This window comes from Bos javanicus, chromosome 1, assembly GCF_032452875.1.
Source record: "Bos javanicus breed banteng chromosome 1, ARS-OSU_banteng_1.0, whole genome shotgun sequence".
NCBI classification, from domain to species: Eukaryota; Metazoa; Chordata; class Mammalia; order Artiodactyla; family Bovidae; genus Bos; species Bos javanicus.
In genome coordinates, this window is record NC_083868.1 from 148380128 (window position 1) to 148406297 (window position 26170).

Below are 26170 nucleotides of genomic sequence, written 5' to 3' on the forward strand. Positions count from 1 at the left end.
CTTGGGGCAGTGGGCCCGCCTCCCACAAGCACAGTGACATCTGTGGTGAGGCCAGAGGTGGAGACCGGTCTCTGTGCCCCAAGGGGGACACGACCGGTCAGATGCTGCCCCTCAGCCAAGACGCGGCCCCTCTCGGTGACACGTTTGTCCTAGCAAATTCAGTTTTCAGTAACAGCTGACACCGAAGGGGCGCACGGCGGCGGCTCAGAATGAGGAAGGTGGCGTTTCCCTGGCCCGCGGGGAGCGCCCTAACGCTGTGCTCTTCCGGCCTAGGACGGACGCGCTGCTCCTGAGGCTGTCCCTGGTGGTCGGCAGGGAGGTCTTCTACGCCGCCCTCTGGGGGAGTGTCCTGGCCAGCCCGTCCATCCGCCTGCCCGCCTCGCTCTTCGTGGTGGGCCACATCAACCGGGGCGCGCCCGGCCGGGAGCAGAAGTACATGCTGGGGACTGACTACCAGCTCACGGTGGGTGCCCCGGGCCTGGCAGGGGGCGGCCGGTGGGGGCGGGGCTGGGGTGGGGCTGGGGCGGGGCGTCAAACCAACTCTCCCCAACTTAACACTTGTTTAATGGCTTGCAGTCTATCGCCACCTAGTGGTGGACCTCGCTTCACACTGGAAACGTTCAAAGCTGATTTCATCGTTAAGAAAGTGGGCAGCGATTCCTTACCCCTCTGAATCCATTCCTCTTTGCACCGTGGAAGTAATAGATCTCCTTGTGGGGCTCTCCGAGGAAAAGAGTGATGAAGGGACATCGTCCGATGCTTAGGACAGAGGAGACCCTCACAGACACACTCCCTCCTTCTCTGCCCCGTCAGCACCGCTTTGTCTCTTCCTCCGTTTTCACCTCCCTGCTTCAGCTCCTTCGGTCTTGTTCTGGGACCACCATGTAATTTTCTAACTGGTTTCTCCCCATCTCTTCCCTCTCCCATCCAGTGCTTTTTTGGTTGCTGCAAGACTTCACTTTGCTGAGGCATAGCTTTGCTTAGATCTTTTCTGTCTGAAAAATTACCTGCTGCCAGCAGATAAAGTCCATCCTCAGGAGTGTCCTGACGGTGTGCTCCCGGTCGCCCAGAGGCCTGACTCTCCCCTCCTGGCCGTCTGCGCTCCCAGAGCTGCTGCCCCTCCTGGCCTGGCACGTCTGTCATGCCATCTTTGCTTGAGTTGGTCCCTCCCTCGTCCTGTGCTCACTGCCCGTCTCTTCTCGCCCATCTCAGCATCTGTCCGCCTGTCTTTCAAGCTCAGCTTCCCCACAAAGCTTCGCTGTTCCCCCCAGTGGAAAGATCTCGCCCTCTCCTCTTCCCGTCTCACAGCTTTTTGTTAAAACTCTTCTTATGGCTGGTTTTCTCTCCTGCAGCTGTAGCACCTCTATCTGTACTCAGAAAGGACCCTCAAAATCCGCATTGAATTGGTTTGGAGTCCGTTTGGCTGGATGTCATTGGAGTTTTAATATAGTCAAAGGTCCCTGTTGGAACCTAAAAACGTTTCTTTCTGGGATTGTAGGATCTGAGGTCTTAGAGCCTGGCCACCGGGTCCAAGCCTCTCCACTTGTGAAATCAAACAGTGCCGTCTTTCCCACGACACAGAGCTCCCCCTAGCGTCTGGAGCTAGAACCAAGTTTCCCATATTTACACCGTGTTGTTCTGTTCCACGTGACGTTAACACAGTGCTTTCAAGATAACCAGGAAGAGTTGTTTTCATTTTTACGATTCAAAAGAATAGCTGCAAATGATGCTCAGTGTCTTGGGCGTGAAATGTTCACGGCATTTTGTCCCTTGCAGATAAAGTCCTTATGTGCGTGCCTGTTGGACTCAAATGTGCTGGTGCAAAGAAATAACCTGGAGATTGTCCTGTTCTTCTTCCCATTTTATACCTGTCTGGTGAGCAGTCTGTGTTCTTCCAGGGGCAGTGCTGGGCTTCCCTGAGGCCGTGGGGTAGGCGGGAGAGACCCGAGCCGTCTTGTCAGGAGAGGAGGGCAGGCGCTCAGTGACCACTGTCCCCGTTCAGCTCATTTCTGTGCGGGTGGTGTTTCCATAGCAGAATCGAGTAGCTTCTCCCCTGGGCAGCGTGTAAAGAATCCACCCCTTTTGAGAACCCCCTCTTTAAGGTAAAGCTTTGTAGGCTGCTAAAGAGGGTCCACATGTCAGAAGGCCAGCAATTCACCATGTCACCACCTTGCAGTAAAGTTTCCTTCGTCCTCCTCCTAGGATTCCAATGAGAGAGCCATCCCCCTGCTCAGATCCGACATCGTGCGCATCCTCTCAGCTGCCACTCAGACCCTCCTGAGACGGGATATGTCTCTGAATAGAAGGCTTTACGCATGGTTACTTGGTATGTAGGGGCTAGAGAGCCAGAGGGAAGGTGCTGATTTGGGGAATAAGTTCTAATCTTGGTGATGCATTTCTGAATGTCATCAGTGTGGTAAGACAGCATGCAGACCGAACTGTCAACTGGTCAGCAGAGTTCTGCTGTCTAGCCCGCAGCTTTGGTTATTTTGCAGTCAGTACATAAAATACAGGGAAGTGACTGGATTTTCTGGAGAAAGAAATGGCAACCCACTGCAGTGTTCTTGCCTGGGAAATCCCATGGACAGAGGAGCCTGGCAGGCTACAGTCGTCCATAGGGTCGCAAAGATTGGATACGACCAAGCAACTGAGCAATGAGATTTGTAAAATGTTAACTGAATTCAATTTTAAGAAACTTGGAAGACCACAAAATAACGGTGGCTAGGCCTTGTTCAGGTAGAAGCTTGTTGCCGTGGAGAAGTTCATGGTAGAAGGGTGTGTGTGAGAAAACCCAGAAACATGGGAGTATGGTCAAGGAAGGTTTTGTCTGGATGGGAACATCTGTGGCTTTGATGCATTTGGGGAGGTATTTGGATGACTTACCATCTGATGGCTCAGATGGTAAAGAATCTTTCTGCAATGCAGATGACCCAGGTTTGATCCCTGGGTCGGAAAGATTCCCCTGGAGAAGGGACTAGCTGCCTATTCCAGGCTTCTTGCCTGGAGAATCCCATGGACAGAGGAGCCTGGAGGGCTACAGTCCATGGGGCTGCAAAAAGTCAGACACGACTGAGCGACTCACACTTTGACTTTCTTTGGGGGCTTTGGGAGCGCGCGAGAACCCTGATTCATGTTTCTGCGCACTTCTTTTGTGGACAGACTCTGCACCTGCAGGAAAAGAGCCCTTGACTGTCAGTTGAAAGGCTTCATGGGGACAAGTTCAGCAAATCACAGGGCCTAAAAGGTAGCACTTTCTGAATGTTGCAGATTCCCAAGTTCATGTCCCTAAGAGAAGATGGTGAACAGAGTGATTGTGAAAGGACTCCAGAGCTTCTCTTTTAAGGCTTTATTTTTTTAGAGCAGTTTTAGGGTCACAGCAAAACTAAGAGGAAGGTATGGAGAGTTCCCATCTAGCCCTCCTCCCCAAAATGCACGCAGCCTCCCCCTAACCAGCATCCCCCAGCAGAACGGCACTTTTATCACAGTTGAGGGACCTACACCGACATGTTGTCATCACCACAGCCCCGCCCCCTCCCTCCCCATTTATTCCCATTCAGTGCTGTGCGTTCTGTGGATTTACACAAAAGTCTATAACAATACATGTCTCCCATTAGAGTGTCACCTGGAGGGTTTTCACTGGCCTGAAAATCCTCTGCTTCTCAGCTTTTTTTCTTTTTAACCCTCATGGTGCCCAGTCGCTCAGTAGTGTCTGACTCTTTGCGACCCCAAGGACTGTAGCCCGCTAGCCTCCTCTGTCCATGGGATTCTCCAGGCCAGAATACTGGAGTGGGTTGCCATTTCCTTCTCCAGGGGATCTTCCCAACCCAGGGATCAAACCTGCATCTCCTGCTTGGCAGGTGGATTCTTTACCGCTGTGCCACCTGGCATATCAATGTCAGAAAGTCCTAACTCTTTCTTCCGCTAGTTAGAAAACTTTCAGAAGTCATAGCTTGGAAGCTTATGAAGGATCTCCAGAGGGATATTTACAGGCTCTTTAAACATTTTTTTGTTAAAAGGATGATTTTGTCAAATGCACAGCTCCCTCCCAGGGGGGCTCAGCACCTTGTCTGTAGGGAGGACCTGGGACCCAAGCTCAGTAACAGCTTCCACTTGTATAAGCCATGACCCCAGGAGTCCAGACTCTCTGCTTAGAAAGATGCTGTGCCTTGCCCTAAGGACCTTAGAGACTTAGCCACAGCTCAAAATGAGGGTGTACAGATGAGAATACCTTGATTTCTCATACTGCTGTACAAGTAAGCACCGGTTTTCACAAATGATAGTCATTCTGTTTGATTCTCATAATCATACTTGTCAAAGACAGTCAGGATGAATTCTTGGGGTAAACTCAACTGAAGCCCGTTGAGATGGAATTCTGCCTGTCTGATTCCTGGCACGCCACTGTCAGAAAGACAGGACTTGGTTTTGCTGAATCTGATTTTTATTTTCTGTTGGAGGCGTACTGTTTTTTGAAATACCAGAATAAGACCTTTGCATGATAAGATGTACTCTGAACGTGTAAATTTCTTTACATCTCATGCTTCTTGTTCTTTTACAGGTTCAGATATTAAAGGAAATACCATCGTGCCCGAATCCGAAGTCTCAAATGTTTATGAAGACCAGTCCATGTATTTTTTTGAGAAATACTCCAAGGATCTTTTAGTTGAGGTAAAGGAGCGTTTCTGGAAAGGGGATCCCAATCAGGAACTTCCTAATTGTGGTTTTTCAGTGAGGTTCCTTGTGGGGCCTCAGAGTAGACATGGGGCCCGTTCCTTCATACGCAGTTGGGAAAAATCCATGTGTGGTCATCCCCTGGAATCCACAGGGAGTGGTTCCAGCCCTTCCCACACCCCCACCCTGTGGATACCAAAATCCACAGATGCTTAAGTCCCTTGTATATAACACAGCCTGGTGTTTGCATGTAACATATGCTCGTCCTCTCGCGTACCTTAACTCATCTCTACATTACTTGTGGCACCACCTCTAGATGATTTGTGACATAAATGCTATGTAAATATGTTGCCGAACACAGTGTATATGCTACATAGGTACTTGCCAGTGCATGGCAAGCTCAAGTTTTGCCTTTGGGAACTTTCTGGAATTTTTTCCCCCCAAATATTTGCAATCTGTGGACGACTGAATCCCAGGAAGCAAAACCCATGGTATGGAGGGCCACGGGTTCTCATCTCGTGCCGTGTGACTGCTTTTACTTCTATCCCAGAATGTTTAACAACTAGAACAACCCGTGATGTCACTCTGAGACAGCTGATTCTTTTTTTTTTAATTGGAGGCTAATTACTTTACAATATTGTGGTGGTTTTTACCATACATTGACCTGAATCAGCCACGGGTGTACATGTGTCCCGCATCCTGAACCCCCCTCCCACCTCCCTCCCCACCCATCCCTCTGGGTCATCCCAGTGCACCCTGTCTCATGCATTGAACCTGGACTAGTGATCTGTTTCACATATGGTGATATACATGTTTCAATGCTATTCTCAAATCATCCCACCCTCGCCTTCTCCCACAGAGTCCAAAAGTCTGTTGTTTATATCTGTCTCTTTTGAGAGACAGCTGATTCTTAAGTAGGTTGATAAGGAGTCCAGGGCCTTGAGGGACAAACCTTTTTTTTTCTATATTCCTTCATCTTAAGTCACATAAGACATTTTTTTCCCCTTAAACTCTGAGTTGTTATGACAACAACCTATCTTTTCTAAGACTAACTTTCTTTAAACCCAGAGCTAATGATTACACAACAAAACAACTCATCTTGCTCAAGGGTCTGTTTTTCCTTAAACTCTATCAGTTCAATTCAGTCGCTCAGTCGTGTCCAACTCATTGCAACCCCATGAATTGCAGCATGCCAGGCCTCCCTGTCCATCACCAACTCCTGGAGTTTACCCAAACTCATGTCCACTGAGTCAGTGATGCCATCCAGCCATCTCATCCTCTGTCGTCCCCTTCTCCTCCTGCCCCCAATCCCTCCCAGCATCAGAGTCTTTTCCCGTGAGTCAGCTCTTCACATGAGGTGGCCAGAGTATTGGAGTTTCAGCTTCAGCATCAGTCCTTCCAGTGAACACCCAGGACTGATCTCCTTTAGGATGGACTGGTTGGATCTCCTTGCAGTCCAAGGGAATCTCAAGAGTCTTCTCCAACACCACAGTTCAAAAACATCAATTCTTTGGTGCTCAGCTTTCTTCACAGTCCAACTCTCACATCCATACATGACCACTGGAAAAACCATAGCTTTGACTAGACGGACCTTTTTTTGGCAAAGTAATGTCTCTGCTTTTGAATATGCTATGTAGGTTGGTCACAACTTTCCTTCCAAGGAGTAAGCGTCTTTTAATTTCATGGCTGCAGTCACCATCTGCAGTGATTTTGGAGCCCAGAAAAATAAAGTCTGACACTGTTTCCACTGTTTCCCCATCTATTTCCCATGAAGTGATGGGACCAGATGCCATGATCTTAGTTTTCTGAATGTTGAGCTTTAAGCCTACTTTTTCACTCTCCTCTTTCACTTTCATCAAGAGGCTTAGTTCCTCTTCATTTTCTACCATAAAGGTGGTGTTATCTGCATATCTGAGGTTATTGATATTTCTCCTGGCAATCTTGATTCCAGCTTGTGCTTCTTCCAGCCCAGAGTTTCTCATGATGTACTCTGCATAGGAGTTAAATAAGCAGGGTGACAATATGCAGCCTTGACATACTCCTTTTCCTATTTGGAACCAGTCTGTTGTTCCATGTCCAGTTCTAACTGTTGCTTCCTGACCTGCGTATAGGTTTCTCAAGAGGCAGGTCAGGTGGTCTGGTATTCCCATCTCTTTCAGAATTTTCCACAGTTTATTGTGATCCACACAGTCAAAGCCTCTGGCATAGTCAATAAAGCAGAAATAGATGTTTTTCTGGAACTCTCTTGCTTTTTTGATGATGCAGCAGATGTTGGCAATTTGATCTCTGGTTCCTCTGCCTTTTCTAAAACCAGCTTGAACATCAGGAAGTTCATGTTTCACGTATTGCTAAAGCCTGGCTTGGAGAATTTTGAGCATTACTTTCCTAGCGTGTGAGATGAGTACAATTGTGCGGTAGTTTGAGCATTCTTTGGCATTGCCTTTCTTTGGGATTGGAATGAAAACTGACCTTTTCCAGTCCTGTGGCCACTGCTGAGTTTTCCAAATTTGCTGGCATATTGAGTGCAGCACTTTCACAGCATCATCTTTCAGGATTTGAAATAGCTCAACTGGAATTCCATCACCTCCACTAGCTTTGTTCATAGTTATGCTTTCTAAGGCCCACTTGACTTCACATTCCAGGATGTCTGGCTTTAGGTGAGTGATCACAGCATCATGATTATCTGGGTCGTGAAGATCTTTTTTGTACATTTCTTCTGTGTATGCTTGCCACCTGTTCTTAATATCTTCTGCTTCTGTTAGGTCCGTATCATTTCTGTCCTTTATCAAGCCCATCTTTGCATGAAATGTTTGTTCCCTTGGTATCTCTAATTTTCTTGAAGAGATCTCTAGTCTTTCCCATTCTGTTGTTTTCCTCTATTTCTTTGCATTGATCACTGAGGAAGGCTTTCTTATCTCTCCTTGCTATCCTTTGGAACTCTGCATTCAAATGGGAATATCTTTCCTTTTCTCCTTTGCTTAAACTCTATACTAATAATTATATAGCAACAATGTATCCTGCTCAAGTACATGTTTCTCCTCCTTAAGAACCTTCTGACTCATCCTGTTATCTTAAGAGATATGTTGTGGGAGTGGGTCTGGTAAGACCTTTCTACTGTTAGTAAAGTGAAGTCGCTCAGTCATGTCCAACTCTCTGCGACCCCATGGACTGTAGCCTACCAGGCTCCTCCATCCATGGGATTTTCCAGGCAAGAATACTGGAGTGGGTTGCCATTTCCTTCTCCATTTCCTTCTACTGTTAGTAAGCAACTGCAAAAGTATATATAAAGCCCCAACTGAACTCCACCCCCTTCTGATGTCAGAACTGTTTCTCTGTCCACTTTTCACTGTAATAAAACTTTGGCGCACAAAGCTCTAAGTGACTGAAGCCAAGTCTCTGGTCCCAAAGCAAAACCCTGTCCTTTGGAAATTCCGAATCCAACACCGTTCACCATAAGCCATCAACACTTTACTGTATATAATACCCTAATGTGTGGCTTTTTTTAAAAAAAAACAACAGGGTCTGGCTGAGATCCTGCACCAGAAGTTCCCTGACACCGACGTAGAGGAGCGCCACCACGGGCACCTAAAGCCTTTCCGCATCCTCGTCAGTCTGCTCGACAAGCCGGAAATAGGTAACACTAGACGTGCTCTACCGACACGCGCCGAAGGTGGATGCCCTGCTGAGAGGCAGTTAAATATCGGTGAGGTGCAGTCACCCCATTGTTTGCTAGTGGTTTAGTTGCCAACTCGGGTCCGACTCGGGGGACCCCGTGGACTGCAGCCCGCCAGGCTCCTCCATCCATGGGATTTTCCAGGCAAGGACAATGGAGTGGGTTGCCATTGCCTTCTCCAGGGGATCTTCCTGACCCACGAACCAAACCCAGGTCTCCTGCGTTGAAGGCAGGTCTCCTGCAGTGCCAGCAAGTCTCCTGCATTGCAGGTGGATTCTTTGCCGACTGACCTACAAGGGAAGCCACCGCATCGTTTAGAATACAGTTTACTCTTTGGAATTTCAGAATCTTGAGGGACTTCAGTCATGCTCTGTGCTTCAGTTTTCACTAATTGTTGCTGCTGCTAAGTCGCTTTGGTCGTGTCTGACTCTCTGTGATCCCACGTTCAGTAGGACTGTAGCCCACCAGGCTCCTCTGTCCATGGGATTCTGCAGGCGAGAATACTGGAGTGGGTTGCCATATCCTTCTCCAGGAGATCTTCCCAACCCAGGGATAGAACACGGGTCTCTCACCTTTGTAGGCAGTTTCTTCTTAAATTTTTTGCACAATTACTTGAATTTTTATTTTAGGAAAATACCTTTGAGCTGTTATGCTCATTGGCACACATGTCTGCAGGGCACGTACAGTACTGACTTTATGAGAACGTGTCTTCAGTTAAATGGCTTTGGTTGTATTCTCAAGAAAACAGGGGACCCTCCTCTGTCTTTTTGCCTTGGGAGTCCAGACAAGCTCCCTCTGCCATGTAGGCCTCAGTCTTTTCCTCTGTCACATGAAGGAGGGTCTGATTTCGGAGAGATAGCAGTGAGTGGTAACTTGAAGTGAGATCTTAGACCCCTGCCCAGGAATTGAACCTGGGTATCCTGGATGAAAGCCAGGAATCCTGGCCACTAGTCCAGCAAGGGCTAGAGGCAAGCAGCAAAATTCCACTGGCCCTTTCCCCCGTTGAAAACTACATTTGTCTAAAAGGCAAAAGCTATAAAAACAGGTTCAAAGTTTATTATTAGAGACTCAGAACAACAAGTAGGAGAGCACACAGAGAAATAGTTTGTTAAGACGGAAGAAAGGCAGAAATAGGGCCTCCCCGATGGCTCAGTGGTAAAGAATCCACCTGCAGTGCAGGAGATGCAGGAGACCGAGGTTCGATCCCTGGGTCCGGAAGATCCCCTGGAGAAGGAAATGGCAATCCACTCTGGTATTCTTGCCTGGAAATCCCATGGGCAGAGGAGCCTGGTGGGCCACAGTCCAGAGGGTCATAAAGAGTCGGGCAGGACTGAGCATGCACACGGCCGGTCCATTGGTAAGGCAGAGAAAGGGTGTAGGTGTCCCATCTAGTGAGGAGAGCAGCAGAGAGACGGTTAAATCATCTGTGTAGGGCAGTTCCTCCAGGTCTTTGCCTTTGGCCAGTTACCTGATTTCTTTTCCCACACCCGACGAGCCTGAAGACCCTCCCCAACATGCGTGTGCAACTTTTTCCCAAGATGGATTCCAGCCCAAAGGCCAACGGGAGGGAGGCTTAGCATTACCTATTATGGGATGGTGCCCCTCCTCTTTTGACCCCCCAGGAGGCTTCCTGTGCCTGTGCAGCGTCTCCCTTGCCCCAAGGAGGGGAAATACATGAACTCGTGATCCTTTATGCAAAAGGAGTTCAGCCCCCCTGTCCCTGCCCACAGCTGTATATTAAAACAGGAAGGAAGCCTGGCTCTTTACCCTATTTCTGTTATTCCTTTTTTGAAATGCAAACAGGAGGCTGATGGTAAATATCCAGCCTCCAGCCCACCTGCCTCCTTTCCTCAAGAAACGTAAATAGGAGGCTGGTTGTAAACCCCCGCCTGGATCCCAGCTGTCTCAGGCCTCAGGTTAAACTAGACTCTGGGTCGGGAAGGCTCCCCCTTTACACACTGTGGTCCTCTGGGAGTCAAACAGGAAAGTGGCCTTCTCTCTCCCTTGCTTTAAAAAAGATAAACTGCTCCTGTGTCCATTCACCCTGAGAAATCAGCACCTCACGCCTTGAACAGCGTCACCGGCCAGGAAAGCCCTTCTTCTGCCCCGGATTCAGTCTCGATGGCGTCCTCTGAGCCTTCTGCTCAGGGCGGCCTGCTGTTCAGGCACTATTTGCAGAGAACAGGAGTGGAGAGTGTTAGCGAAGTTCCTCTCCATCAGGCATCAGGACGGGGACCTTTCCTTGATGCTTTCAGAGACAGGCGTGAGGCATCTATGCAGCCGGGGAGGCACTAACCTCTAGGCAGATAAAGGGAAACGTAGGCTTCTGGTCACGTTAGAAGGGAGACTGCGGTCCTAATGTGTCCTACTTGTTGTTAATAATAACAGTGACATTTGAGGGGCAATCATTTTGTGCATCATTAATATTTGTTGTTGTTCAGTCACTCAGTCGTGTCTCTTTGTGACCCCATGAACTGCAGCACACCAGGCTTCACTATCCTTCACTATCTCCCGGAGCTTGCTCAAACTCATGTCCATCGAGTCAGTGATGCCATCCAACCATCTCATCCTCTGTCGACCCCTTCTCCCCCTGCCTTCAGTCTTTCCCTGCACCAGGGTCTTTTCTAGTGAGTTGGCTCTTTGCATCAGGTGGCTGAAGTATTAGAGCTTCAACATCAGTCCTTCCAATGAATATCCAGGGTTGATCTCCTTTAGGATGGACTGGTTGGATCTCCTTGCAGTCCAAGGGACTCTGAAGAGTCTTTTCCAACACCACAGTTCAAAAGCATCAATTCTTCAGCGTTCAGCCTTCTTTATGGTCCAGCTCTTGCATCCATACATCCCTGGTGGCTCAGACAGTAAAGAATCTGCCTGCAGTGTGGAAGACCCAGGTTTGACCCCTCAGTCTGGAACATCCCCTGGAGAAGGGAATGGCTACCCACTCCAGTGTTCTTGCCTGAAGAATTCCATGGACAGAGGAGCCTGGCAGGCTACAGACCAACTCAAAGAGTTGGATATGACTGAGCGACTAACACACACATCATTAATATACATCCATGCATATGTCATACCTTCAAAAACCCTGAGTAGCTTTTCTGACTACACACATTCTGCAGATGGAGAATAGGGTGGAGCAAGTCTGAGTCATTTTCCAGGGCCCACCGAGGAGCTGGAGTTTCAGCTGGACTGAAACTCTGGAGTCTGTCTGACTGCAGAACCTGAGCTCTTGTTTGTCAGAACGTTGCTCCTTACTTGATGACCCTTGGATGGCCCATCCCCAAGATGCTAACTCCTGTGACACAGATGAACTTGGGTGCATGACAGGTGCATCTCTGGTTGCTCCTGATCAAATTCAAAGCACAAGGCTTGTGTGTCTCCAGGCTCCGCCTTGGGGATGGGTGTTTTATGTCAAGGCCTTGACCTGGGTCAAGTGAGTGTTGAACTAACTTGGGCTCCAGGTTGTATTTTCTGGAATGGGATGAATGATGGGTTTCTGCCTCATCACAGAAGTCAAATTTGTCTCTCTGATAGTTTAGTTTCCCATTGAAAGGCACAGAGCCCCTCTTGTTGTTCACAAGCCCCTCTTCACAAAGGCCCCTCTTTGTGAAGGGCAAAGGAGAGGATTGATACTGTAGACTGGAAGGCACAAGACGGTCAGTCTTATCTGTGCTTTGGCTACCAGGCTTTAGCCAATTCCTCATTTCTCCTTGAATGTCAACCACTTTCCTTCACTAGTAAAAACCATTTGGGTTGGGAAGATCCTCTGGAGTAGGAAATGGCAACCCACTCCAGTATTCGTGCCTGTAAAATTCCATGATCAGAGGAACCTGGCATGCTGCGGTCCAGGGGGTCACAAAGACCCACCAAGACTGAGCACACACACACACAGTTTTATGCTGTAGATAAAATACAACCTGGGGCTTATTGTGAAAAGGGGGCCTTTGCCTTTGGAAGCGTAAGAGATCAGATTATTTGCTTATTCTTTGTTGACAGAGCTTGTGTTTTCTCTGCCTCGTGCTGTGTCCATTCCTCTGATTACAAGGGTGGGAAGCCATGACCTTCCATGAGGCCTACTGGTTGGTGCTCGAGGAGCAGAAATGTCCAGTCGCTTCCCACCTGCCTGTCTGGCAGGGTCCAGTTTTCTTGTGCCATCTTAAGCTTTTCTGGGTTGGTGATTATTTCTCTTGTGTCATTCTAGCTCATCATTAAAAGTATTCACAATGGGAAATTGCCCTACTGTGTTGGGGTTTATGTAGAGGGACTGTCTCTGGCTGGGCAGTTTCTGTGCTCTTAATATTCATCCCCTGCCTCCACCTGGGAGAATCCACCTGGGCTAGTTACTCAGCCTCAGTCGCCTCATCCATAATCAGGACAGCATACCTCATTACATACCTGGTTCTTTGGCTGTTGTAAGGATTAAATAAGTTAATAGTTACAGAATGCTCAGAATAGTGGCCAGCGCATAGTAAGCCCTACAAAAATGTTCCCTTGGACAGAAAGATCAAACCAGTCAATCCTAAGGGAAATCAACCCTGAATATTCATTGGAAAATCTGATGCTGAAGCTCCAATACTTTGGCCTCCTGACGCGAAGTGGTGACTCGTTGGAAAAGACCCTGAAGCTGGGAAAGATTGAGGGCAGGAGGAGAAGGGGACAATAGAGGATGAGATGGTTGTTTGGCATCAGTGACTCAGTGGACATGAGTTTGAGTAAACTCCAGAAGATAGTGAAGGACAGGATAGCCTGGTGTGCTGTAGTCCATGGGGTCACAAAGAGTCGGACACGACTGAGCGACTGAACAACAACAGAAATGGTGACTGTCTTCATGGATGTTATTCCCCCAACTAAAGTTGTGATTTTCACAACCAAAGTTAAGTTTCTGTACATTTAAGACTATACAAATTATCTATGTATATGGAGTTACTCATGATATGTGTTACACACTTGTCATTTGTTGGTTTAAAAATGGATTTTTAAAAAATATTGATATTTTATTTCTTATTTACTCATTCATTCATTTGGCCATTTTCTTTATAATTGCAGGGCCTCAAGTTGTTGAGAATTTGTTTCTCGAAGTCATCCGGGCGTTTTATTCTTATTGCAGAGATGCTCTTGGCTCTGATCTTAAACTTAGCTACACTCAGAGTGGAAGTTCGGTGATAAGGTAGGGGCGTGGCTTTCAAATTCACTCTTCCTGATGTGCTCGAGGCTGGAGATGTAGCAGGCCAAGCCACTCCTTAAGATAACTTCTGCTCTTAAATCAGTCAACCTGAATCAACTTTTCCCTGTTGAATGCTGAGAAGGTTACGAGGAGTTTGATCTTGTCTCTGCCCCAGCCTGGGACGTACAGACTGTGTTTTTGGCAGAGTGTGAAAAGTTGCACAACAAAGGCAGCTGGGTCTAGTGTACAAGTGTGAGTTACCGGGAGGAGGGCAGGCAGGACGTGGGGTCAGGAAGTGGGGCCGGTGGGTGTGAGTCTTCAGGAGACAAGTCAGAGGGCAGGGGGGGCCCCGGGGCTCCTGCTGGAGGACCCGAAGGTACAGCGAGTGGGGTTTGGGAGACGGCAGACAAGGCAGTAACGTGCACAGTGTGTAGTTACCCGTCAGTCCTGTGTCTTGTCCTGTTTTTGTTCTTATCCGTCAGCCCTGTGTCTTGTCCTGTTTTTGTTCTTTTCAAGGAAGGGTGCATGCTAAGTCGCTTCAGCCGTGTCTGACTCTATGCACCCCTATGGACTGCAGCCCACCAGGCTCCTCTGTCCCTGGGGTTCTTCAGGCAAAAATACTGGAGTTGGTGGTCGAGCCCTTCTCCAGGGGATCTTCCTGACCCAGGAATTGAACCCCTGTCTCCTACCTCTTCCTTTTTCCTTTATTCTTAATGTAATTCCTTTTCCCCTGACTTGGCATTGGTCTACTGAAAATTTAGGATTCCCAGGTGGCTCAGTGGTAAAGAACCTGCTGCCAATGCAGGAGACGCAGGTTCAGTCCCTGAGTGGGGAAGGTCCCCTGGAGGAGGGCGTGATGACCCGCTCCAGTATTCTTGCCTGGACAATCCCAGGGATAGAGGAGCCTGGCGGGCTACAGTCCATGGGGTCGCGAAGAGTCAGACACGACTGAATGCACACACACACACAAGTACTGGAAATTGAAATCTGTTGGATTTTCCTGGTTATTAACTGTAAGTATACCAAGAGTCTTCCATGTTTGTTTTTTTCCTCACAGAATGAGAGTGGTTTACTGTTTTCCTGAATATGAAAGTAATACATGTTCATTGTAGAACGTACCAATATCTGAGAGTATCGAGAAAAAAAAGATACCATCCATAATCCCACTGCCCTTCTGAGAAAAACATAAAACATTCCAGACTTTCAATGCATAAGTATATAGGTGCCTATCTTTTGTTTTTAAGCTGAAGTTACAGTAGCTGTTCAGTTGCCTGTTTATTTTTTTTTAATGCAAGTTATGACTGGCTCTACAGTCTTCTCCTGTGGAGGATAATGATTGCCTTAGAGTCCTTAGTAAGGAGCTGTCACTTAAGAAATCCTGACTAATCGATCAATCTCTTAATAACTTTTGGGTGGTCTCTACTCTTTCAATATTTTATAATGATGTTCTCATAATTCCCTTATGTGTACATCTTTGTGTGCTTGTACAAGGATTTCTATAGCATAAGTCCCTAGAATAAATTCCCTGAGTTATAGATGTGCATTTAAATGTTAGCCAAATTTCTCTCCTAAATGGCTGTACTATGTTATTTTACCAGTAGAGTATGTAATTACCAACAGTTGGACTTAAGCTGGTTTTCCATATCACATTCTTTTTTCAGTAGCTCTTAAGCTTACTTCTGAGGGAATGTATCAATATACGTACTATTTAGGATGGCACGTGCTTGCTCTTCCCTATATAAGAACAGTAATATTTTATCTATGACAAGGTTTGTCAGCCTCTCCGGAAATAAGTCATAAAAGATTGAAACGGGTTTATTCACACACTGCACCCCAGGTGAATGAATGATACAATGAATTTGTGTTTTTCAGATGTGGTATTCCTGTAATACAGGATTTTTCATAGATACATATGTGAGTATTCCTCTTCCTTTACAGTGCAATAAAAGAAAACAGAAATGCCTCTGAGATTGTTAAGACAGTGAATTTGCTGATCACGTCCCTGAGCTCAGACTTCCTCTGGGATTACATGACAAGGTGTTTTGAGGACTGTTTCAGGTAAGCCTCCAGTTCAGGCTTTATAAACATGTGGGAAGGAATTGAGGCTGTCATGGTTTCTCATAGCTGCTCATTGTGGTCAGGTTATACTCAATGGCTGACACTGGGATGATCTCTGCTGAGTATATGATTGGATTCACTTAAACTCATAATAGAATTAAGAACGCTGCCATTGAGAGGGTTCACACGATGCTGATGCTTCCTAATTAAAGTCAAACTTTAGTAACAAACCCATGCATTTTCTGGTTGGTGTCAATTTAATCAGGTTTCTTTCCACTGTGCCCTTAGAGGCCTGATCTATTCAACAAGCTTGGTTTTGTGGCCCAGGGACTGGAGAGAGAGTGTTTTTCAAATCATCAGTCATCTTAAATTCTTACTGGAATCAGTGTATAATGGGTTCAGATGAAAACATTTGTGTTCTGAGCTGCTGTAATCAGCTTTCCCGTCACTTTCAATCTGGTGGATTGCACCGACTCCAAACTGTGGGGCAGTGGCCAGCTTGGGACTGCAAGCTTCCCCGCGGGGCCCTTTCCCAGATTTTCCCTGTAAATGAGGACAGGTGTAATCTCTAAGATCCAGTTCTGTCCTGTGATTCATGGTATAAAACTTAATTCCCGTCACCTCCTTTGGAACATTCTGCGTTGTCACACCGCCTTTGGTACCTGTAGCTGTAATCAAAGCGTAACTTACTAAAGTTTGTCTCAGGCTGTCCCCTCCACATACCCCCAGGAAAAGCAGGCACATCCATCATGTAAGAGAGCCAGAGAGCAGAGATGTGACAGATCCTGTGTGATATAGCACAGCAGATCAGCAGCAGCTGAGACTGGAACCAGGCCTGCCTGCCTGACGTCCCAGCTGTTCCTGCCATGTCCTCTGCCGCCTCTGGTGCCAGACCCAGCGGGCGCTTCAATCTACGATGAATAAATTACTTGTAATTGGATCCACGGGTGACAGCAAGGCCATGTTATACTGAGACCGGAGTGTGCTTTGGTCCGCTCAGTTCCATTTCAGAGTTACGGGAACGCTTTCTTTAAAAAAGAGAATTAACTGTGAAACATTTCAGACACAGGAAAAGATGGGAAATAATGTCAGACACCTGAACCCATTGCTAAAATTGTGGACAGTATTTGACCTTCGGTTTTCACATCTTTTTTTTTTTTTTAAGGAATAAAACGTTACCACCCAGAGCTAACCCCTTACCTTCCCAGCAGCTTCCCTTCTTTCATCCCAGCTTTAATCACTGTCCTGAAGTGCATGTCTGTCCCAGTGATGTCTATACTTTTATAACAAATATAAAAAAAGTATCCAGTATAAAAACAACTATCCAGAAATGATACAGTCTGTTTTGCCTCTTCAAGTTTTACATCAATGGTATCAAATTGCATATAACTTTTCACCCATGTGTGTTTGGTTGGGAGGTGCAGGTCAGAGACCTCTGGAGATTTATCTGTATGGTAACATACACCCCTAGTCCGTTCACCTTGGGTGCAGTCAGCCAGCGTCTGAATAAACCAGTTTCAGTCTTTTCATCACTGCAGGTAGTACCCTGGTGACCGCACTCATCCTGTCTCTTTATATGCAGACGTGGGGGGTCTCTTTAGAATAGGCACCTAGGAGCAGAATCTCCTCGATGAAGTGAATGCAGTTCTTCCATTTCTTACCCAGATAAACGCTGAGATACCTAAGCGATCATTTACAGTGAAGAAAGTTAACTCAGGTCGAACTGTACTGTGATAGCAGGATGAATCCAAAATTACTGTTTTGAGAACCAGTATATTGACTTTTTAACTTAGGTATCCAGTTGCCTACTTATTGAAAAGGAAGTGTTGAGTTTGAGAATAAGATAAGCAGCTACCAGTAGAATTCCCCAGTGGAGTAGCAGTTCTCTCTGGGAGCTGAGGGATTCTAAGCTCATGGGGACGATGCGGGGTGGGAGCAGGAGGGGGAGCTATCTCCGGTTGCTCCCACAGCAAGTCGAACAGCTGTCCTGCCTTCTGGAGCCAGGCTCCTTCCCTGGGAACACGCTTTTGGTTTGGGGCTGGGGACCTGGAATTATTGCTGTTGACACTTTGAGATCAGCCAGGTATGGAATCCCATGGGGGCAAGGACCACTCTCAGTTGCTATGATAAAGTTCAGGTCAGAGTCAACCTGTTTCGGAGATTCAAGACTTACTGACGCTTCTCTGTGTTAGATCATTTTGAGCATCAAGGCTGAATTATTAGAACTACAGAAGCTGTCTTTCACTGTGGTTGAAATAGAATAAATTACTTTATTGGAAATCATAGGAATTGCTTGATAGTATTACAAGAGAGTGGTTTTTCTTTCCTGTGGTTCACGCAGACCTGTGAAGCGGAGTCCCTCTGTTGGGAGAAGCATCGGCCCTCCCCCGACAGTCTCAGAGCTCTGCACCCTCCTCGTGTTCCTTCTGGACGTGATCCCCCTGGTAGGTCCTTTGCTCTCCAGAGGTGGCTCTATGCTGGCTGTCATTGGGATTCTTATTAGTGGTGTTGGTCTTTTTCTAAACCTCATCTTACCGACAGACTTCTCTTGTGTAGCTCAGTCGGTAAAGAATCTACCTGCAATGCAGGAGATCTGGCTTCGATCCCTGGGTCAGGAAGATCCCCTGGAGAAGGGAATGGCAACCTACTCCAGTATTCTTGCCTGGAGAATCCCCATGGACAGAGGAGCCTGGTGGGCTACAGTCCCTGGGGTCACAAAGAGTCAGACATGACTTAGTGACTGAACCACCACCCCCGCCAGCATCTTACTGAAAAAGTGGTTGTGCATAGACACCACTTAATGTTTGTTTCAGCGTGGAAGATGTAGCTGAATGTGGTCTCATATCTTTTAGGCCCTTGTGATATACGGAGTTATAACACTTCAGCCAGTGGTAAGTGGGCTGAGCCGAAGGTACGGAGACCAGATAAGGAGCTGGGTGGCATCCTTGGACAGCAGTTATTTAGGAATGAGTATCATGATATATAGATAGATAGAATGAAAGTCGCTCAGTCACGTCTGACTCTTTGCGACCACATGGACTGTAACCTGCCAGGCTCCTCTGTGCGTGGGATTCTCCAGGCAAGAATGCTGGAGTGGGTAGCCTTTCCCTTCTCCAGGAGATCTTCCCAACCCAGGGATGGAACCCAGGTCTCCTGCATTGCAGGCAGATTCTTTACCAGCTGAACCACCAGAGAAGGAATGTTATTTCTTTTTTAAATTTTTTAAAAGAAAATTTTGGTCCCGCTGCCCCGGCACCTTGGTTCTCTGACCAGAGATCAAACCCTCACCCCCTGCATTTGGAAGCATGGAATTTTAACCACTGGACCCCCAGGGAAGTCCCAGAAAGTAAACGTATTTCTTAAAAGTTACATCCTTGGCTGATTTTCTCCAAGGAAACAAATTCCCTTAATAGAGAAATGAATGTGGCAGTCATTTTCTGCTAGAAAGAGGGAAGGCACCTGAAAGGAGAGAAAAAATGTCCATGGATGTATTTAGATCAAGAAGAAATACTGTTTTGTTTTCCAACTTGGAAACAAATGTGGAACAAACTTAGGCCCAGAAAATGCTTGCGTTTTCCAAGGCACTGCTTTCTGCTGATCACACATGAGTTAAACCCACATCTGTGTTTCACAGGAACTTTACTCGGAGGTGCAAACCCAGTACCTCCCACAGGTGCTTGGCTGCCTGCTACAGCCTCTGGCCGAGGAGATGGAGATGCTGAGCTTACCCGAACTCACGCACGCCCTAAGGACCTGTTTCAAAGTGCTCAGCAAGGTCCAAATGCCGCCTTCCTACCTGGACACGGAGCCCACGAGTGGGAGCTTGGTACGTGTTGGGAAGAGCCGACATGGTTTTCCAGGCTAACGGGCTCTTGGGCCCCCCTGGATAGGAATAAAGACTAGAAGACATGTCGGTAATATCCAAAGCAGGCTTCTAAGACCCTCATACGCTTTGTGAAAGCTTGTCGTGTTGAAATAACCCCGTTCATTTCACCCTCTGCCCTACTGTCTTTCTGCTGAAGCCCACCTACTAAGCTAATGATTTACACACAGCTCACCATCTCGACCTTTCTATGTGTATGTTTGTATATGGGGAATTTTGCGCTTTCTTATTTTTTTACTTTTTACTCACTACAAGTGAGATAGTAGTCCCTGGGGCTGCAGTAAGGTGACAGAACAGCAGAAGGTTCCCGTCTCCCAGCTCTGGAGGGCAGATGTCCGAGGCTGTCAGCAGGGTGGTTCCTTGTAGGCTGTGAGGAAGCGTCTGTTCCGTGCATTAACCCGTCTTCTAGTGTTCCTGGCGTTCCTTGACTTGTAGACCCGCTGCCCCAGTCTCAGCCTCCCCCTTCCCATATCTTCCCTGTGTGCATGTCTGTGTGTGTCCAGATTTCACCTTTTTATAAGGACACCCATCATACTGGATTAGAACCCACCCTAATGACCTCATTTCACTTGATCATCTGCAAGGACCCTAATTCCAAATAAGATCACAGTCACAAATACTGGTGTTGGGGAGGCTTCAGCATTTTTTTTTTTAGGGAACATAATTCAACCCATAATAGACATTATTTCTCTGATTTGCTTTGGTTTTCATCCAAACACTCCTTGGAGAGCATCTGTATCTGTTTACAGCGATATCTTGCTGGTTTCTCGTTTCTGCATGAGAGTTTATGGTATGGCTTTACAGTTTCTTCAACTACTCCCCTATTGAGGTTGTTTTTTTTTTGTTTTTTTTTTTCCAGTTATTTCTAGTTTTTCACTGCTACAGTGCCGCTGTCAACATCTTCATGCAACCTGCTCTCAAGGCTGCCAGTGTCTCTGAGGAATCAGTTCCTAGAAATGGGAATCAAGCCCATTTCTTAATGTGAAGAGATGCTGCCAAATTGTCCTCCAAAAAGACCATAACAATACAGTTCCACGAGCAGTTTGAGGCCCATGGTCTTTGAATTATTTTTTAATTTATGCTTTGTTTAGGGATTTGAAAGTTCTGCCCTTGAGATCCATTCAGTCCAGTGGCAGACAGGAACAGGCTAAAAACGGGAACCCTTCCTGAAAGGAGGGTGGCTTCCCTGGTGGCTCAGAGGGTAAAGCGTCTGCCTGCAATGCAGGAGACCCGGGTTTCATCCCTGGGTCAGGAAGATCCCCTGGAGAAGGAAATGGCAACCCACTCCAGTACTCTTGCCTGGAAGATTCCATGGATGGAGGAGCCTGGTAGGCTACAGTCCATGGGATCGCAAAGAGCTGGACATGACTGAGTAACTTCACCTTATTCCTTTCCTGAAAGGAGAGCTGTGCGTGTTGGTTAGTGCTGGGAGGCAGGTGGGCTGCCCGTGGGGCTTGAAGCTCAGTTTGCAGACTAGTTACCGGTTCTTCCTTCACTTTCAAAGCTAGTTTTTTTTTCTCCCTACCTGTTAAAACTGTTGGAAAAATCCTCAAAAGGATGTAAGCTATAAAGTATAAGCATGTGTTGTGTACAAATATAAATAACAATGTTTCCAAATATATGCATGATACTGTCTCATTCTTCCCCAGAGAGTGGGTCAGGTGCTGAAAAGTTTTCAGTTTAATGTAGTATTCCCTGAATAATAGTATATAAGAAGTTGATTCATTGAAGTGTCATCCTTCTGAAAAAGCCACAGAATGTATGTACACGTGTGTGTGCATATGTGAGTCATGTATGTGGTTAATACTCTGTTCTTTCTGTCTCCTCTTATTTCATTCCTTTATGCCTGTATTTTATGCTCAACCCAATTTCCTTATTCATATTCTTAAATGTCAGGAACTTTTTCTTTTTTCGTTTCATTTTGCTTTCTTAAAATTTGGCTATCTCACGTTGGAGTATTGTGCTCAGTTGCTCAGTCGTGTCTGACTCTTTGCAACCCCATGGACTGTTTGTGGCCCACCAGGCTCCTCTCGGAGAAGGCAATGGCACCCCACTCCAGTACTCTTGTCTGAAAAATCCCATGGACGGAGGAGCCTGGTAGGCTGCAGTCCATGGGGTCACACAGAGTCGGACACGACTGAGCGATTTTACTTTCACTTTTCACTTTCATGCATTGGAGAAAGAAATGGCAACCCACTCCAGTGTTCTTGCCTGGAGAATCCCAGGGACGGGGGAGCCTGGTGGGCTGCCGTCTATGGGGTCGCACAGAGTCAGACACGACTGAAGCGACTTAGCAGCAGCAGGCTCCTCTGCCCATGGAATTCTCAAGGCAGCGATACTGGAGGTGGGTGCCGTTTTCTCCTCCGGGGGATCTTCCCCACCCAGGGATCGAACCTGTGTCTCCTGCACTGGCAGACAGATTCTTGACTACTAGCGCCCCCTGGGAAGCCCATGCTGGAGGAGAGCGGATGAACGCTGTTGTGATAGTTTCAGGTACACAGCAGAGTGACTCAGCTGTACGTACACGTACACGTTGCGTCCTTTCTCCCCAGCTCCCTTCCCTCCCGTCCAGGCTGCCACGCAACACTGAGCAGCGTTCCCTGTGCTATACAGTAGGTCCCTGCTGGCAGAAACTGTTTTTAAATAACCTTTTTGGATTCTGAAGGGTCTAAATAAATGGTAAGAAGAGGGCTTTCTTGTGATACACATGGAGATCCTCTTGGCGTAGAAAACTGGTCTCGAAAAATAGGGAGGATGCATTCGTAGCCTGATTCACTTGATGTTTGAACCCCTCGGTCTTACGAGATCCACAATACAAGATTCCTTTTTTTTTTTTTTTTTTGCAGAGTCCAGTCAGAGGTGAAAACACCGAAGTGATTTCCGACACAGATGCCATGCCCGCCGGCGATGAAGATGCGCCGTTTCCCCCGCTGAAATCGGAAGACAGCGGCATCGGGCTGAGCGCCTCCTCGCCGGAGCTCTCGGAGCACTTGCGGGTGCCCCGGGTTTCCCCGGACAAAGACGACATCTGGAAGAAGGGCGGGAGCATGCAGAGGACGTTCCTTTGCATCCAGGAGCTGATCGCCAACTTTGCCCACAAGAACGTTTTCGGGGCGCAGCTGACGGCGTCCGGGGAAGACACCAAGTCTGTGGAGGAGCCTGCAGGTCCGCGGGATGAAGGTGGGAAGGGCTCGTGGGAGGCCCGGCACCTGGGCGGCGTGCCCCAGTTCAAGCAGATGCTCTCCGACCTCTTTATGGCCCGAGGGTCCCCCTTCAAGGCCAGGAGTGTGGAGCCGCCCTCACCCCTACCCCGCAGCCCCGGCCGCAAGAAGGACGAGGGGTGGGCCGTGGACCAGGTGGTCCTAGACCTGGGGGGCTCCCAGGAGGGCGTCCGGGAGGCCTTCGCGGCCGCCTGCCACCTGCTGCTGGACTGCGCCACCTTCCCTGTGTACCTGTCCGAGGAGGAGATGGAGCAGCTCTGTGAGGTCCTCTTCCAGCCTCCAGGTGAGGGGCACCCAGGGAGTGTGCTGGGAGGGGTCGGGAGCCTTGGGCCCCTGAGGGTTATAGACGAGTTAAAACTTCACAGCCACCGAGAGGGCGCTGTCTGCCCACCCCCATTTTCCTTCCTTGTTTCGTAATTCCTGTGTACAGTTTGGGTTTGTCTTCACCAGATGGGAACCTAACGAAGCTCCATCTGTATCTTTACAATTCCTTTTTTTTTTTAGCTGCACCCCCTGGCATGTGGGATCTTCCCTGTATGTAGCTCAGACTGTAAAGAATCTGCCTCCAATGCAGAAGACCCAGGTTTGATCCTTGGGTCAGGACGATCCTCTGGAGAAGGGAATGGCAATCCACTCCAGTAGTCTTGCCTGGAGAATCCCCATGGACAGAGGAGCCTGGCGGGTCACAGTCCATGGGTTCGAAGAGTCGGACACGACTGAGCAACTAACACTTCACTACACGGCATGTGAGATCTTAGTTCCCCGACCAGGTATTGAACCCACACCCCCTGCAATGGAAGCACAAAGTCTTAACCCCTGAAGCACCAAGAAAACCCCTGGGTCTATATTTTTTAACCTTCGGGTGCCCAGCACAGCCTGTTAAAAAGTCTGAGACATAAAAGGAGCCTCATCCTAGTCAGTACATAGACTGTTTCGTGAGACCTGTTACTAAAGCTTTATGTGTTAGTGTGCCAGGGCTCCCATAACAAAGTACCACCCACTGAATGGCTTAAACCACAGAAATGTGTTGTCACACGGTCTGGAGGCCAGAAGTCTGAGGTCAGCGTGTTGGCAAGGCCGCACTCCCTCTGAAGGTGCTTCAGAAGGGTGTGTTCCAGCCTCTCCTCCAGCCTCTGGTGGTTCCCAGGCTTGTGGGAGCCTAGCCCTCATCTCTCCATGGCATCCTTCCCGTGTACGTGTCTGTGTTGAAATTTCCCTTCGGTAAGGTACCCACTGGACTTCCCAGGTGGTGCTAGTGGTAAAGAACCCGCCTGCCAATACAGGAGACAATAAGAAACGCGGGTTCAATCCCTGGGTCGGAAAGATCCCCTGGAGAAGCATATGGCTGGCCACTCCAGTCTTCTTGCCTGGAGAATCCCATTGACAGAGGAGCCTGGCAGACTGCAGTCCATAGAGTTGCAAAGAGTTGGACACGACTGAAGCGACTGATCATGCATGCACTCAGGGCACCCGTTATATTGGATTAGAGGCCCACCCACTCTTCTCTACCAGGCCCTCATTTTAACTAATACATCTGCGACCAATTTCCCAAGAGGGTCGTTCTGAGGCCCTGCGGGTTTATAAACTTCAACATAAGAATTTCTATGGGGGCGCAGTTCAAACTGTTACTGGCAGCATGTTAAGCCCAGGCTGCCATAACAAAATACCATAGGCGGGGGGGTGGTGCTTAAACCACAGAAATGTATTTTCTCACAGTTCTGGGTCCAGAAGTTTGCGATCAGGGTGCCAGCATAGTCAGCGTCTGGTGAGAGCTCTTCCCTGCGTTACAGACTGCCACCTTCTCGCCATGTGTTCACATCCCGGGACGTGTGTGGGGTGTGTAGGGGATCTCTCTGGTGTCTTCTAATAAGGGCTCCAATCCCATCATGTCGGCCACCCCTCAGGACCTCATCTAGACCCAGTCACTCCCATAGGCACCCCCCCGCCCCAAATACTGTTACCCTGGGGGCTTGGGGCGTTCACATGTGAATTTCAGGCACATGCAATTAAATCTATTGCAGGCAGTGAACACTTTAAAGAAAAAAAGATCAAGGGGAAGGTATAAGAGAAGAGTGATCAAGTTGGTAGGAGCTGAGAGCGAAGATTTCCCCTCATCATCACCTTTGTTAAACGTCCCATGTAATGTGTCTTTTGACTCCCAAGCTGCAGATGACAGTATACTTGGAAGAAATGCATTTAGCATTGATATCTTTGGTATAATTTTAGCCTCTTGTAAAGCTAATGCCATGTGCCCTACCACCAAGAGAACTTTGAAAACACATTTTGAGCTCTGCACCAACAAATGTAACCTTTACTATATGTAAATTTTACAAGTATTTCAATTCAGATTTTCCTGTGTTTACTTTGTGGGTGTGTGTGTGGCTGTACCGGGTGTTTGTTGTGGTGCATGGGCCCTTCATTGCCGCGAGAGGGCTTTCTCTAGTTGCGGCGAGCAGGCTTCTCATTGCGGTGGCGTCTCTTGTTGCAGAGCACAGGCTCTAGGGCGTGAAGCCTTCAGTCATTGTAGGGTACATACAGGTTTAGTTGCCTCGAGGCGTGTGGGATCTTCCCAGACCAGGGATTCAACCCATGTCCCCTGCCCTGGCAGGCAGATCCTTAACCACTGGACCACAGGGAAAGTCCCATTTACAAAATTTTTTTAAACAAGAGAAACGTGTTTTGAATCATCTCAAAACCCCAAGAGTGACATTTGCAGAACTTGAACAGTCTGTTAGCACATGACTTTGGTCTCATTGGTCCCCCGGCCCTGAATGGGGACAGTGGAGCGTGTCACCGCCAGAAGGTGATCACACTGCTGTGCAGGTGGCCTCCCAGACCTGAAGGTCTTAGAGTCCACAGGCTGGTGAGCCAGTCTCGAGAGGTTTTTGTGTGTCTCCATCCTCTGGTTGGCTTCCTTTCAGGAGCTGGCGATTCCAGTTTTCCACCTTGGCTGAAGTCCCTGATGACCATCTGCTGCTGTGTGACTGACTGCTACCTCCAGAATGTGGCCGTCTCCACCCTACTCGAAGTGATCAACCACTCCCAGTCCCTTGCCCTCGTCATCGAAGACAAGATGAAACGCTATAAAAGCTCCGGACACAACCCATTTTTCGGCAAGCTGCAGATGGTGACGGTTCCTCCCATCGCTCCAGGAATACTGAAAGTCATTGCAGAGAAAACAGACTTCTATCAGGTATTTCCCACCAGGAAGAGGAAAGCTGGGACCCTGAGACCTTCTTCCCAGACTCTTTCTTTGAAGCTGACCCTGAGGTTTTGGGGTTGGGGTGGGTGGATGTGTGTGTGTGTATGCAGTCACTTGCTCAGTCATGTCCAACTCTTTGCCAACCCCATGGTCTGTAACCCACCCAGGCTCCTCTGTCCATGGAATTCTCAGGCAAGAATACTGGAGGGGGTTGCCATTTCCTTCTCTAGGGGATCTTCCCAACCCAGCGATCAAAACTATGTGTCTTGCATCTCCAGCATTGACAGGCAGACTCTTTACCGCT

The 26170-nt window shown here is 47.9% G+C and overlaps 1 protein-coding gene across 4 annotated transcripts in view; it reads left to right on the forward strand.

The window, feature by feature from the left end:
* Positions 1–26170, forward strand: part of DOP1B (DOP1 leucine zipper like protein B) — a 131004-nt gene that overhangs the window by 43038 nt on the left and 61796 nt on the right. For all 4 annotated transcript variants that reach the window (XR_009737757.1, XM_061424471.1, XM_061424491.1 and 1 more), the window contains exons 5-15: positions 274–463; positions 1777–1875; positions 2203–2326; positions 4556–4665; positions 8188–8302; positions 13385–13505; positions 15441–15560; positions 17902–18004; positions 19195–19386; positions 22290–22947; positions 25586–25857. Coding sequence is in view for 3 of the 4 variants with exons in the window: in XM_061424471.1 (XP_061280455.1) it covers positions 274–463; positions 1777–1875; positions 2203–2326; positions 4556–4665; positions 8188–8302; positions 13385–13505; positions 15441–15560; positions 17902–18004; positions 19195–19386; positions 22290–22947; positions 25586–25857 (2104 nt within the window). In the remaining variant the exon portion in view is untranslated. The remainder of the gene's footprint in view (positions 1–273; positions 464–1776; positions 1876–2202; positions 2327–4555; positions 4666–8187; positions 8303–13384; positions 13506–15440; positions 15561–17901; positions 18005–19194; positions 19387–22289; positions 22948–25585; positions 25858–26170) is intronic.